The sequence below is a fragment of the Macrobrachium nipponense genome, chromosome 20, assembly GCF_015104395.2.
Source record: "Macrobrachium nipponense isolate FS-2020 chromosome 20, ASM1510439v2, whole genome shotgun sequence".
Classification (NCBI taxonomy): Eukaryota; Metazoa; Arthropoda; class Malacostraca; order Decapoda; family Palaemonidae; genus Macrobrachium; species Macrobrachium nipponense.
In genome coordinates this window covers 19778900-19795040 of record NC_061089.1, presented here as the reverse complement: position 1 = coordinate 19795040, position 16141 = coordinate 19778900, and the positions used below count along the sequence as shown (strand labels likewise).

At 34.0% G+C, this 16141-nt stretch overlaps 1 protein-coding gene across 18 annotated transcripts in view; it reads right to left on the bottom strand.

Annotated features, from left to right (window-relative positions):
- The window catches only part of LOC135222782 (popeye domain-containing protein 3-like), a 482284-nt gene that overhangs the window by 84401 nt on the left and 381742 nt on the right, over positions 1 to 16141 (bottom strand). For 8 of the 18 annotated variants that reach the window (XR_010316355.1, XR_010316348.1, XR_010316360.1 and 5 more), the window contains exon 6: positions 12133 to 12150. The exons of the other annotated variants lie outside the window; for them this stretch is intronic. Coding sequence is in view for 1 of the 8 variants with exons in the window: in XM_064261100.1 (XP_064117170.1) it covers positions 12133 to 12150 (18 nt within the window). In the remaining 7 variants the exon portion in view is untranslated. The remainder of the gene's footprint in view (positions 1 to 12132; positions 12151 to 16141) is intronic. 18 annotated transcript variants of the gene reach the window in all.

Sequence of the window (16141 nt, the reverse complement as noted above, 5' to 3'; positions counted from 1 at the left end):
CGTCATTGGGCACTACAACAGGCACATGGGAGGAGTTGATCTCTTTGATCAGCTCATCCAATATTATCCCTTCGCCAGGAGAACCAGGAGGTGGACACAAAAGCTCCTCAAATACATCCTTCAGTTGGCCCTCCAAAATGCCTACATACTGTACTGTGGGTACCGCGGTAACAATCTTCCGAGGTTGTCCCACATACAGTTCCTAGAGGTAGCCGGGAATGCCCTCATCAACTTTAATCCCGAGGAGTGGGCCTTCCATCACTGCCTCCCTGCCCCGAGCTGTAGATCTCCCCGTACAGGAAAGGGCAGACCTAAGGGGTGCCTACTTCGGTCATAGAGGTGCCAACGCCCCTGCTGCCGACGCCCCTGCTGCCGACGCCCCTGCTGCCGACGCCCCTGCTGCTGACGCCCCTGCTGCCGCCCCCGCCCGCACCACCCCTTCTCGTCGGGTAGTGGACCCTCCGTGTCGGCTGATGCCAGGGGATCACATACTGGATCTCCTTGAAGGGCGCAGGCAGAAACGGTGCCGGGTGTGCCATATGAATGGCAGAAGGAGAGACACCCGGTTCTTCTGTTGCACCTGCAAGATAGCTCTATGCAGGTTCGGGGAGTGTGACCGCAAATACCACAGTGCGGTCTTCTATTGGAGTGCGACTCAGCGGCAGTCAGGGAGGGCTCACGGGACGGGACCGCGCCCTATCCCAGCAGCCGTAAGGGCGCGCGTCTCCCTCCTCCACCTGTACCTCGTCATGTCGAGAGGAAAAAAATGCAAGACTCTTCAATGGAGGAGGGAGAAAAACAAGAATAGAACGAAGTCAGGATTAGGAGTGAGTATTCTGCATTTGTTTTATATTTATTTTTTCATTTATTATTTCAAGTTGTTATATCTCCATATCTATGCATGAATACGATATTTCATTGTATGCAAAAAGAAAAGTGTCACCTGCATTCCTTTTATTTATGTATTCGTACCAGAATTGGAAAATGTAATAAATAAAGAAACACGCACATATATATATAGATATATATATAGATATATATATATATTATATATATATATATATATATATATATATATATATATATATATATATATATATATATATATATATATATATATATTATATATATATATATCTATATATATATATATATATACACATATATATATATATACACATATATATATATATATATATATATATATATATATATATATATATATATATATATATATATATATATATATATATATATATATATATATATATATACACATATATATATATATATATATGTCTATAAATATATATATATATATATATATATATATATATATATATATATATATATATATATATATATATATATATTTCTTTATTTTTTTTTATGTTGGTATTTTTGGGTAAGCAAAATACATAACAGTCTAGTAATCTTCAGTCATTTATCTTCATTTTGAAACAAATCCGAAGGCTCTAGAACAATATTGTGATTTATGGTGAATTTTTGAAAAAATATTTTTCTTCGCTCCGCGCGCCGCTTCGCGGCCGAAAATCTCCGAAATGTGTACATCGCGTTATCCTAATATTTGCTCCTTTCCATATTAGCCGTTTTATAGAGTTTCATATATCAAAATGTGCGCAAATACATGAAAAATATAATAAAAAATGATTGAATGTTGTAGCTTTTCTCATTTCTGAAATATGGGCATATAAATCACGATAATTGGGAAAAAAACTACGTACGGTCAAATTTGACGCAACCGAAATGGTAAAAAAACGTAATTGTAAGCTAAAACTCTTACTGCCTAGTAATCTTCAGTCATTTATCTTCATTTTGAAACAAATTCGAAGTCTCTAGAACAATATAGTGATTTATGGTGAATTTTTGAAAAAAATATTTTTCTTCCCTCCGCAGCGCCGCTTTCGCGGCCGAAAAACTTTGAAATGTGTACAATCTGCGTTATTCTAATATTTTGCTCCTTTCCATATTAGCCGTTTTATAGAGTTTCATATAATCAAAATGGTGCGCAATTTCATTGAAAAATACAATAAAAAATAAATTGAATGTTGGTTTAGTTCTTTTCTCATTTTTGAAATATTGGGGCATAATAAATCACGATGATTGGGAAAAAACTACATGCGATCAACTTTGACGCAACCGAAATGGTCAAAAAACGTAATTGTAAGCTACAACTCTTACGGCCTAGTAATCTTCATTTTGAAACAAATTTGAAGTCTCTAGAACAATATTGTGATTTATGGTGAATTTTTGAAAAAAATAATTTTCTTCCCTCCGCGCGCCGCTTCGCGGCCGAAAAACTCCGAAATGTGTACATCGCGTTATCCTAATATTTGCTCCTTTCCATATTAGCCGTTTTATAGAGTTAGATATATCAAAATGTGCGCAAATTTATGAAGAATACAATAAAAAATAATGAATGTTGTAGCTTTTCTCATCTCTAAAATATGTGCATATAAAAAAATATATATATAAAAATTTCGACATTCGGTCAACTTTAACTCGTCCGAAATGGTCAAAATTTGCAATTCTAATCTAAAACTCTTACAGTATCGTAATATTCAATCATTTTTATTCATTTTGAAACAAATTGGAAGTCTCTAGAACAATATTTAAATTTACGGTGAATTTTTAAAAAAAATATTTTTTTACGTCCGCGCGTTACGAATTCGTTCATCATTTTGTGATAATATTTTTCCGGTGTTGCTTTTATTGTTTTACAATGTATTATATATCAAAATGATTGCAATTTAGTGTACAATACAACGAAAAAAAATAAACTCGTTAGCTTTCACCGTTTTTTGCACAGCGGGATTTTAATACAATTATGTATGAATTTTTTTTTCGCTACCATATATCGCATTATTTACATATGATAATGATATTATTTTTCATTTCTGATGATTGCATACTAAACCTCAGGCAATGACAAAAAAAGGAGCCAGAAATGAACTCTTAATCTTTAAAACTAAGCGCGCTGTGATTTTTTGAAAAAATTATTTTTTCCGCTTCCGCGCTCACTCAAAACCGGCTCCGGCATTCGGGGGAGTTTTTGATTTTTACCGCTTCGGCGTTTAAGGGTTAAGTATGTAGGGACATTCTGAAGGGGTATTAGTAGACAAGGCTAAATATAAGAACATAGGCTAGGCCTAAACAAAACATCCTACCCTCCTACTTTATGGTAACAAAGCAATGAATAAATGCTCTTCCTATTCAAGCATGGGAACATAAGTGATGTGACATTGGGGGGAAGCACTTGCAGGCCATCTCTCACTACCATGGAAGAGGAAATTTTGCATTTCAGTAAATTTTGGGCTAGTCATCTTTCAAATACCAAAAGTGCTGTATATTAAAACAAGCAGTACTTTGGTTGGTTGGCTTTCATATAGTTTGTACCTTATATGGAAGCACTTGTTCCCTAGCTGTGTGTTTTTCCTATTATTTCTCAGTTTCTATGAATTGTATTATAACTGTCTTCAAAGATAAGAATCAATTGCAATAAAGTGATTTTGACGCTGAGCCAAGAAAAGTATTTACACAGAGAATGTAATTTATCTGATCTGATAAGGGGGCTTAGATTCGGAAAGAGTTCCTAAGTACTTGGCCTGTTTCTAAAATTCCTGATATAATCATCTCCGATATTGAAACATATAGTTTTAACACAAGAGGCTTTATCACTCTTACTTTTAATGTGGTACTGAACCCATTTAAATTCAACTTTTATCCACTTCCTGTTGCACTTGACAATTATCCTCAAAATCATGATGCAACAGGTTTTGATGAAGGAAAAAACTATTTTTGGTAGCTGTTGTTAGTCCTCAAAGGAGTTACACTCTCATGGTCTCCCAAAGCCTCCATAAGACAGAACAACCAATTACAAAGAATTCTCTTACAGCTGGTCTTGGCCAGAATAGTGCTTGTTGGCACAGTGATAGAATATAACGGACTCAGAACATGAGCATATTCTGGCCATCTTTATTACGCACAAGGTCTGTGCAAGATAAATTTTTATCCCAGTCACATGCACTTTTGTCAGGGAAAGTGGGTGGGTTTGAGGACTCACAGCAGCTACCAAAATAGGTTTTACCTACATCAAAACCTGTTTTTTGATAGCGTAGCTACTGTTCATCCTCAAAGGAGCTTACAGAAGAAATTGACAGGTGACAAAATGACTTAGCTCCTAATAAATAAATGCTTGAAATGAAGTGAATATAGCCATTGAAATTTTCCTTCTGAATCAGGAAGATCTAGGGAATAGTCTTCTGTTTTATATGAGAAAGATGCTTCAAATGAATCTTGCCTTTCCCAAGCAGCAATCTTATATTGAGTTGACCCTGAATGGGTCCCTACAATCCCAAATGAAGTGTCTTTACCCTCTAGGGGGTGGTGATTAATCCTGGACTTATATACTGCCAGGCAGTTGTCATATCACTGCTTTACCTCAATCAGTTCATGCAGGCTTCCCAGATAGGAAAATTCTGCTTGCTGTATGTGCTATACTGCCAGGCAGTGGTTATACAATTGCCTTGGCTCATCAATTCATGCAGGCTTCCCTAATAGTAAATTCAGCTTGCTGTACTTTCTATACTGCCAGGCAGTAGCAGTACTTTTAGAATTCCAGGAGGAAATGCGGAAATCATGAAGAGTATCAAGGATGACCCCATGAGAGTATAATTCCTTTGAGGACTTGCTACTGAGCATCAGCATATCAAAAATGCTATCCATGATCCCAAGAGGACTTCAGGCCCATCTTGGATATGGAATTGGGATTGATATGTATACATTTCTCCTCCTTTAAAGTAGGGGATTGAGAGGTTGCACAGTTTGCCCAGGCAGATAAGTTTCTCACCAAAAATCTTATGTCATAGGAACAAGGTAATAAAAACCTAAGCTCAAAAAGAGGTTGAACCAGTTGTCTTGATCCCCACTGAAATCAGAATGGATACTAAGAGACTGCCTACTCACTCCCAGAGCCCCAACCGGTAACAATACTGTAATAAGACCAGGAGAGACAATAAAACCTCAAATCAGAATGTAGTATCTAATATCTGCCCCTGAGAATGATACTGATAACCTTTGGTGAGACACCTCAATGTGCATCTTTTCACCAAATGGAAAATATGTACAATCTATATACCTCATTAAATAAAAGGAAAACTGAGGTTGAGCATGTAAAATTCGGGACAGAGCAGCTTTTTCCAACACTGAATGGCACTTGGTCCCTCCTTCAATAGGAATTCAGCAACTGCTGAAGGTGATGGTTAAAGCCAAATAGAACCAACCATATCAATGAAAACCATAGAAGTCACCTTTCTCCAGTTTAATGGAAAATATAGTGCAACAACAATTTTACAGAGTCAATCCCCTTCGCTTTTGAAACAATCACTCATGTGAAGAGAGAATTTCAGAATTTTGTGATGACTGGGAAACAAAGAGTTTATGGCAGAAATAAAACCCTTTGTTTTCACCATCCCAGTACCTGATAGGGCTACAAAGGAAAGAGCAACATTTGTCCTCGCTTATGAGAGGACAAAGCTCCCACAGAAGAAGGCTACCCAGAAATTTGGGACACCTAAGAGAAAAATCTCAGGACAGCCATGGCTAAATTTCATGCTAGACTCTTCTATTAAAGAGCTTCCAGCTTCCAGTCTTCCAGAACAATGTTCACGGCAGTAGCCAAAATACTTATGTGGACCCTAAGGGGGGCATTCTACTGGAGTGTCACATTAAGGCTTGAAAGGAAGTACTGGTGGGCTCCAACATTTAGCTCCCCACTGTAACCTCCCTAGTGCATTCTTTCCCTTTCTATTAGGACCCTTTTTTCACAGTATATGGTGTTCTTGAAAAAGGGGAATCTTGGGAACAATACCCTTGAGAATTTCTTCTTCCTTAGCCTAAGAAAGCTTGGTGTGAATCTGAGCCCTACAAGCCTCCAGTCACTACTAAAGGGCCCCTCCAACAACAGAAGACAGGACAACAACACCATCAGTACCCTTTCAAACTGGACAAGACACTCCTACCAGGGGAAATAAAAATCACCTACTGGACTGCTTATTACAAGGAAGGGAAGAGGTGGAACCCCATAGGACTTGGGGGTGGGGGAGGCAGTATCATGTTCAATGGGCTAAGGTAGAGATGGTCTCACTCTTCCCTTCCTATAAAGTAGTTTTTCCAAAAACCAGACCCCTTTGCCTTTAATTATTCTTAAGGTTATTGCTGTATCTTCTTTATAAAACTGAGCTTCTTTACTAGTAAACATCTGCCCTTCTTTATTAGTAAACATGTCCTAACTCTGATAGGGTTATGAGGTAAGATACCATATTTCCTTTTTATGATAAGAGCAGCCAAATTTCTTTCCATCTCAAAAGCTTTTCAACTTCATAAACCTTTACTGCAGCCCAGGGAAAGATTTCAATGACAAAACAGCTTTACTCTTGAACTCTGTAAACCACAAACAATTTCACATTTGTAATACATATCAAATTTGTACAATGAGCAGCTTATAGTTAGTTTACTTCAAAATCATGAAATCCTACATCACTGTTTGTCATCTTTAAGGTGTTTTAGTCAGAGATACTGCAGTTCATAAATGGGTGTTGATACACATGAGAACACTCCTGTCCTCATCATGGCTTATGGTATAAGAACACAGACATAGCCTACATACTGTACAAGAACATTACATATTGAGTACCTTATAAAATAAAATTTTTTGTTCCAGGATACATCAGAGTATAAAACATAAAATATAAACATGCTACTTTCTAAAAGTTGCCAAAGAATGTTCTCACAATAAAATCTAGTATTATAACAGGAAATTAGAAACTAATATACTTCTACAATAAACCTCATCCACTGACATTAATACCTCAGACGAAAGTCCAGAGTTAGGTTCAGATTGCAATGTACTGTACTTTTATATAAAGAAATTTATAAAACCTTACTGAATTATTGGTAACAATTATTCTAATTAAACTACAAAGCACACAGACAACAAAAATACAGTATATAATAAAAACATCAAAAAGATATTACAGTTAATATATTTTTAAGAGATTTTTCTAACTTTAGAAAACCCTTTGAAGATAAAGACAATTTAGTACGTACGTATGTGGCTATTAATTAATATATACCCAGAAATAGAACGCTATTTAAATTCAAAGTGGAACCTTTCAAATTTCAAGTAATTGTAACCTATGAAAGGATACATATGCATATGTAGAGTAAACCAAACCATACCAAACACACACACAATAAAATCTTGTATTACACCTCACTTGATAGGAACCCATAAAATAACCTGTTGAAACAAGATGTTCCCGTCAAAAAAGAAAAAAAAAACAACCAAACAAACAAAAGGATCAAACCACTCACATCCTTGTGTAATGTTACTAGAGTCAGCTTTGAAAAGTGGAAAAGTCACATGTTAGAATTATTCATTTAAATAATTAGGTAAGATAAATACTAATGCATCAGCTCAGCACTTTGTTAAGCAATTCAGTTCAAGAACTTCAAAAAGTTACATTTTTTAACCAAATTTTCTTAACATAATTTAGAAGAAATGAGAAAGGGTTGTATTTAAAAGAGTGAGGAAGAAACTTTATATGAAAAGACAAGTAAATTTGGCCTAAGAAAAGGTCTATCATTACTCTGAGCAAGCTCCAACCACACTTGCCATTCTGCATCAGTAAAATAGCAAATATGCTAATACATCACCTATCAATTTTTTGGTTTGCTATTTAAATCAATACTAGCACTAAAACATTCACAATAAAAGTATCTACAAGGCTTAATTATTTCAATCATACTATAACCTGGGTCTGTCAGAATTCAAAATGTAGAAAGGAAAAAAAAATGTGTCTTGCTACAAGACTAGCATTCTCCAAGTCTCTGTCAAGGAAGCGATTTCTTTCAAATTCTTAGTATTGTCTATCTAATACAAACATGACCTTTCATGCAAGAGCTTCTGCTTTCCAATTACAAATCATTCACAGTCTAGCTAATCATCCTTTCATTCCAAAATAAAACATGGACAGATTAAGGTAACCTTTATGTCCAGATTGCCATAAATCTCTTTTTAGAACACCTAATAAAATCCTGCATTCCTGTGCTTCATGTTCATCCAGGAATTTTGCAAAATAAACCTAAGATTTTGCAAAAAAAAATAATGTAAGCCATCCCACACTGCTAAGTATTGTGTAGATTTTTCTTATAAAAAAGTACTGATAATAATGAGACAAAGTGACAAGTTTTGTTTAAAATGAGTAAAATATTGGCGATAAATAAATAAATGAATACGTATGTATATAGGTAAATATATATATATATTTTGCAAAGGTTATGGCAATTAAGTGAGCTTTAAGAATGTAAAAAAGATTATATTAAATATCTGTAGCAGGAATTATTATGTAGTTCTAACCAAAAGATCATGACAAGTGGGCTTACAACATGCGATTGTCATTTTCCATTTTCAACACTTCATACAAGCAATGTTCTGCAAAAAATTCTATGGAATAAACTGCATCATTTATTGTTTGCTATGAAAATGGGATATTCAAGGACTGAAAATCTACACCACCACCACCATTACCACCACCATAATAGCAGGGCATAAAAAGGCTCAGCATATTATGAACACAAGACAACATCAATGGTTAAACAAGGCAATACAGATCATAGCTGCTAGCAAAAATCATCAATAATAACAATAACAGTAATGATAACATTAACATTGGTATACATTACTCCAAGGACGTATAACGCATCCACATACAGCTTAAGGGTAGCCTAGATGTTACCAACCAGAGAATCTCAACTTTTCTGTATAAAAATCTGTAGTTTCAGTGCCAATGCACACTTGATGGAACGCTGAATAAACGGCTTTATGAAAAACTGTGTTCTTAAAATCTACTGTGGTACTAAAAGGAATATTTTTTTATTTAACAATGAAAAATTTTGATTCAGTATGCACTGAGCACCAGCCTATCATTAAATTTCAATGCTGCTTATGATTAGCTTTACACAAACTGAAAACCAGTGACAAAGAGTTGAAACCCTTTAGAACTTAATATTCATTACATTGTAACATAAACCATGTCAAAGTTGAAAATGTAACTTGTATCCAAAAAATTTTAAATAACTTATTCTGTACTAATGTCATGTATACATGTTTTATGTAGCTGGAGCAGTAAATCCTTCATGATCTAAAAACTAATGGTGAGCATGATATACAAATTGCTTTCAACCAAAACAGACAAGCAAGTAGTGTAATCTGAAACTATGATACTATACTAACATCTACTGCTGTGACAAAAAATATGGGTCTATCACCAATTTTCATAAACAGGGTAGGAATACATGGATAAACATAAGGACAATGGAAGATTAAAACAGGAAATTAAGTGCTTTATGCCTGTATAGATGCTAAGGGACAGGAAACCATAAGATAAAAAAAAAAGACAAATAGATACAGTTGTGTGGAACTTGAACAAAAAATATAAGGTAAAACACTAGTCTCTTCCACAAAGGGTTGGGAAAATATGAACAAAAAAATATGAAAGAAACAGCCATCAATTAAGCTTGAAGAACTATATACTAACAAAAAATTTAAAAAAATAAGATGAAGAGGATTGTCATATGGTCATCTGGCAGTGGAAGGAAGTCATCACTTAAGTAAACTAGTACAAAAATTTTAACTATAACTACAAAACTGTCTTCCAAACGTGTTTATAAATGCTACTGAATTTTTAAAAAATTTTTCACACAATCCCATCACCCATATATAGCCACATTCATGGTGGTCTTCGAATGTCCCCGGACATTGCACTCTTTTGTCTGAGAGACAAAGTAACTGTTGTAGTACACCACATGTACCATCTGGAGCCTTTTCTGCCTTACTTTGCATGTACTAGTCTGGAAAAGAGGCTGTAAGATGAGATGGGAAAGGAGGGAACTCACTGGGTGAGTAATTAGCTTCTAATGATTTCTAAGGAAAAACTAATTTTATTCTATAAAAAATCAATTTGTTGCATCATAATTCACTGCTTACTACTGGTACCAGTAGTAAACCCTCAGGATGACCTGTGTGAGACAGTAGGTAATCACTATGACCTGTGTGAGACAATAGGTAATCACTGTCTTCAAAACCTTGTTTCTCAGACCAACCTGTGAAAAATAAATTCTTTAAGGGTCAATTACTGGATCACTCTTTCTCCCAAAATGATGACAGATCACCCTCACCAAACACAGTAGAAGGCCCTCTTCATTAATAATGACAGCTGCCAAGAGGTGAGGGCAAAAGGGGCAAGAATGGCCCAACTTCCTTTAGTTTGAGTCTTTACTATGAGGTTAGCATCAAAGGATGTACCTATAAAATTGACTACTCTTAGAATTTATAACTCTCCTGGATATATATAGTGAATCTTGCTAAACTGCCTTGAAGATAAAAACCCAAAAGGTAGAGTATCTCTAGTATAAGATCCACAGTGAGGCCTCTTGTAAAGACTCACTTGGAGGCTTAATGAATCTTTGAGGCCAAGGAAAGGTGTCCCTGGAACCTCTTCCAAATGATGGTCAAACTTCAAGTAACCATATCAAACTGCTGGAAAAGCCTTCCCATTCCACTGGAAACTAAAACCCTTGATCATCACAACCAACAAGTTCTTCAGTCATCAAAAGAAAATACCTGTGTATTTAAAGAATTTGTGGAGTGGATCATAACTGTGCTCTATTCACAATACCAGTTGCAGAAATAGCTCCTCTTTCTGGTAGGCTGAAGCTCTACAAGGTCTCATGATTCCACTAAAAATGTTCTAGTTCTTGGATAGTCTCATGGTATTTACTTGCAACATCTCTAGATTCTTGTCAAATACACAACAGATACAATCTATGGAATTCTACTCAGGTGTTGGGCTGCAAGGATAAAAAATTTAGGAAGGTGACTGATGAGTAACTGAGGCTCCTGGTAGTGCATGCTTTGCTACTAATGATCTTCTGTCTGTTAGACAAAAGGGTACAGTATCTGGGGACATTTTAATGCCATAAATATATGCACAAGATAGTGAAGGGGTTGAGAACTGTTTCATAACATTCAGTTAACACCTAACTTTTCCAATTTTTAAATAATTTCAGAACATACTATGCCTATAATAAAACTCAAAACAGGACAAGAGGGACATGGGACAAACTATTAAAGTTGCAAGCTATCACTGAAAGATGCTGAACAGTTGATGACTCGAACTGTGAAGAAAAATGATCAACCTGATGAAATATATTCTTTTTTTTATCCAGTAAATGTAAAAATTTCTGAGGTAAAAATGAAGCATTCTCTTGAAGTACAGTCATCAGTCATTACCTAAAGTGGCTAATTTGAAGATGTTCTACGATTAGTAACTGCAATGACCAACAACTAAGACTGAGGAACAGGCCCAAGTAAAAATAGACAAACATATTTTATTTTACAAACTAATTCAAGGAAGATTACAGATAATTTCAGAATTGCAATAATCTTGAGAGAGAAAAATGTACATTTAAAGTATGATGCCAATGCCAGCTAATACTACTGAAGCTACTGTACTACATATACTACTACTAATAATAATACATACTGCTACCACCGATTCTGTTATTACTGGTGGTGCTGCTGTTGTTTCTGTGGCTGCTGATGATGATGATGATGATGACATGTTACATGACAACAAACTAATGTGTAATTATTCTGGCCTCAAAACAAAATTGTTAACTATATTTGTATTAAATTTTCTGAAAAAAAAATTCTAGGCTTACTTAACTTTCCTAAAACTACACCCTTCCTCAAACATTGTATAATAATTAAAGAAATCATATGTCCATCGGTGTGCATGTCCACATACATAAATACAAAACAATACAGTCAAATTAATGAGCAGAAAAAAAGCAGTTTCCACAGACCTAAAAAAAAAAAAAACGGATAATCAAGATACTCTGGTATGGCAGGATATTCTAAGTCTTACAAATTTACACATGATACAGTAATGGAAAATATTATAAAAGAACAGAGATGGAAAGACAGTGTCAGGGAGAGAAAGAGGGAGAAAGAGAGAATTGCACCACAGTAACAAGATGCTGACTTACTCTTCTAAACTCTGCAATCTGTAAGTATTGGTAAAGAGTTTTTGGTCAAGATCATTGGAGATGAAATTATTATTATCAATGTACAAGTGTTAGTGTATGGTCCCTCTAACACATTCTGCCTAGAGGCTTCTAAATTCATCTCAAATTTATGATAATTTACTGAATCAAATATCAGCTTACATATACGTAATTGGAAAAACACATCAATAAAACTTTAATTGCATGTGTAAAAGAGACCTGAAAATATGAGTGTGCAGGTAATGCATGTTGCTGCCAAGTAAGTCACTTACTACAAGACTAAACTTAGTCTTGAAGAACTAAAACTGCAAAAAAGCGTAAAAAATTAATGTAACTTACACTAAATTAGTTTCTATGTAACATGAAGAAAATTAATCTCTAAAATAGGTGTTGCAAAAAGGCTAAACTATTTGTATGTAATGCAACATCAAATCTCTTCTTAAAATAATGCTAACATCTAGAACAAGAAAATACAATTTTTCAGTCCAAAAAAAGTGACATATGAAAAAGGAGCCCAAGATCTCAATGACAAAGAGTGTCATTTTTAAGGGGGGAAATGGAGAACCACTACTTAAAGAAAATTCTCTTAACAATGTAAAACACAATTAGAGATTTTCTTCAAAACTTAAGAGCACTGCACAAAACCATTATTGCAAGAATAAAAATGATTAAGATAACTTGAAAAAATCATAAAAAATTCTGCTTTGAAACTGTGCAAAAATATGAGCTGAAAATCATGCAGACATAGAAAAATTTGTCTAGTAAATATTTAAAAATATTAAATTAATAATACTGATGACTTGAATAACAAGAATAATTAAATATACTGTAATTAAGAATTCAAGTACGAGATAAAATCCTTAAAACTACATATGGGAAATTGTATGTAATGAATCCTGAAAGGTTTACTGATAATTAAAAAGTAATTTGTCAGAATAGTAGATACCTGTTGTCATAAATTTCCATAACCTACACTGAAGCAGCTGAAACCTACTTGTGGCACATAATGCACACACATTATTAATTAAGATGAATGTTGTTCCATGCTATGACTTAAAGCAGGAATAAAATAATGCCTAAATTAATTGAATGGTACAATCTGACCAGCAGCATCCCAATCCATATTCTCTTTTCTTAATCATTGCCCCTTTATTAACATCAATTAATATTTTTCTGCATGAAATAATATATATCATACTTCATAATCAGAATCAATGATGAGTTATTCTTACTATAATGAGAGAGAGAGAGAGAGAGAGAGAGAGAGAGAGAGAGAGAGAGAGAGAGAGAGGAGAGAGAGAGAGAGAGAGAGAGGAGAGAGAGAGAGAGTGTATGAGGAATGAAGTTGAGTTATATTTTCCCATAATGAAGTATTATATACTAAATCAAAAGAAAATCGTAAAAATCTCAAATAGAAATGCTATTTTCAAACTTCAATTTCTCTCACAAATAACTGGCTTTTCTTTAGCATTTTGTTAACTGTTCTTTTTTTCTTGTAAAAACAAAAATATTAACAAATTAGAACTTGAACATTGCAGCTCTTCCTAAAACAGAGGATATCACAAAAAAATATCTTACACTGCAGTCCTTAGTGGTGAAGCTCTATTTACATTCATTTGATGAAAAAAAATCATGGTTTATACAAAATCACAGTCCTGTGCTTAATGAGAGAAATCATAAAAGATCTGAGGAGGTAATTATCCTACCAAAGTGTTTGTAATTCTTTTCATCATTCTCTTACCTAACAATAATACATAGTTCTATGTTGAAATTGAATAAAGCCTTTGGGGTATTATAAAAAAAATCTTGAATGTTAAGGTCATTATGTACTCTGGAATGAACTACAAAAATAACTAGAAAGTTTTAAAACAAAGGAATATTATGGCCTTTACTTTGGAGTCAACCAAGACAATAACAAATATTAAAATATCAACATCCTTGAATGGATAACTCAAATACTATTAGACTGCAAAAATGTCTTGTAACCATAGTGAATTAATATTGAAAAAATTGTTTCCCCTATTTCTTTTTAGGCTTTTATACTATCTCATGATAAATTAATGACCATGGCTTTTAGCCCTTAAAAAGATCCATGTAATAATCAACCAAAATAGTCTACGATAGCTGAAAAATATGCACTTCAATGCTTGCAAGTACTAAGCAGATTCCTTAAAAAGATGAACCTCAAGGAAAGCACATCGAAAAAATACAGTAAAAGGTGAAACCAGACAAGTGGAGTTCCATTCTCTCAAGCAGTTTCCTTTTGCTTAGTATTAACATGCCATCAATTACTAAATTGTTTGACAATTCCTTATTCAGTATGCAGTTATTGACATAGCATATGCTATTTCTAAGGCAGGAAATGGACATTTATGGCATGAACCCTGACAGTAAAATAAAACATAAATATACAACTAATTCTAATTAGTGTATATTTCTCAACCTATGTGTTATTCAGCTGACATAATTATGACTATGATATGGTATAATTTTTATTCATTTTTTTGTTACCCCTAATACCTGCATCATGTGAACAAATGAAACTATCAAAATGTGCTCAGGAATGCTGTCCAATTATATATCAATTTGTATGGAGCTAAAGCCATTTTCATAACATGTGCATTACTGATTTTAATTCCTAAAAAATTACATCTAGGCCACTAGTGGCCTGGTCTCAGTCCTGGTCCTCATATTCGTGGCGTTCTTGTAAATTCTGACGCTTCCTTATGATATATATTATAAGTGATTTTTGAAATAAATGTGTTACATTCTGTACTGTACTTCATATTGTTCACTTGAATATGTATCTAATAGACAGTATAGTACGTACATAAATAATAGAATATAAGAATATTATATATATATATATACTATAGACTTAAGATATAAAACCAGTTCAGCTCTATATAGTATGAATCCAAATCATTAATTCAGAAAAATGTACGAATTGTGAATTTATATGAAGAGAATAAATATTTCCTTTGAAACTTTTATAGTGATATGCCTAAGGCTCGAATCAAATTAAAATATAATCAGTGTTTTGTGTAAGAAATTTCTACAGAGGCAATGTTACAGTCCTTTATGCTGTGCAGTATCGGTTTCACTTGACATTAAAAGTTCCTCAAGCTAACAAACATTTTGTAATAAAAAGAAACAACTTACCTCATAACATACAATTATGCAAATAACTCTCCTCCATAGATATTAAGCATATCCAAACTATTTTCAGAAATGGTATGTACGAATATTTTACAAAACAAATAACCACAGAAAGTGCATAATATTGAGGGAGGTCCAGTCATGCTGCCCATCATACAAATTTACAAGGGATTTAGTTTTACTTCCTCATTTAGCTTTTATTTATTAAACAAGCAGCATTTCTGTTTAACTTTTATGTAAAACATCAGACAATTATGTTAAAAATTGCTTACCATATTGAAAGGAGAAAAGGACTGCATTATAACAACAAACCTTGTCTTCAAGTTCCTAATATATTTCAGGGAAGCACATAATATTGAAAGACTAAAATCAATTCTCTGATTCCATTTACAAATGGTAATTTTTTGCTATTTTATTCCCTCAGCTTTCTTTCCAAGGCCATAATTTACACCTACCTACAATTTTTATCATCCAAGCATTGACTGACCAAACCAACAGAGACGAAGTGTTTAAGCCATTGCAGTACTGCCTTCAAGGTACTCACCTAACAGAAACTATCCTATGAACAACAGTACCAGCAAACTCAGAAATACATGTACACTTCATGTCTTTGTTTACCATTTTCCAGCTATACAAAACAATGCTTCTAGATTAATGCAACGTGTATATATCATATGTACAAACTATCATCACTTCACAGCCCAAATTTCTAAAAAAAAAAATTATATATACTATAAATAAAATATATCGATACCTGACTAACCAAGAATGACCAAAATCTAGGTATGATATGGTAAAACTTTTGAAATTATTAAAAGAATGAGAGATTAAT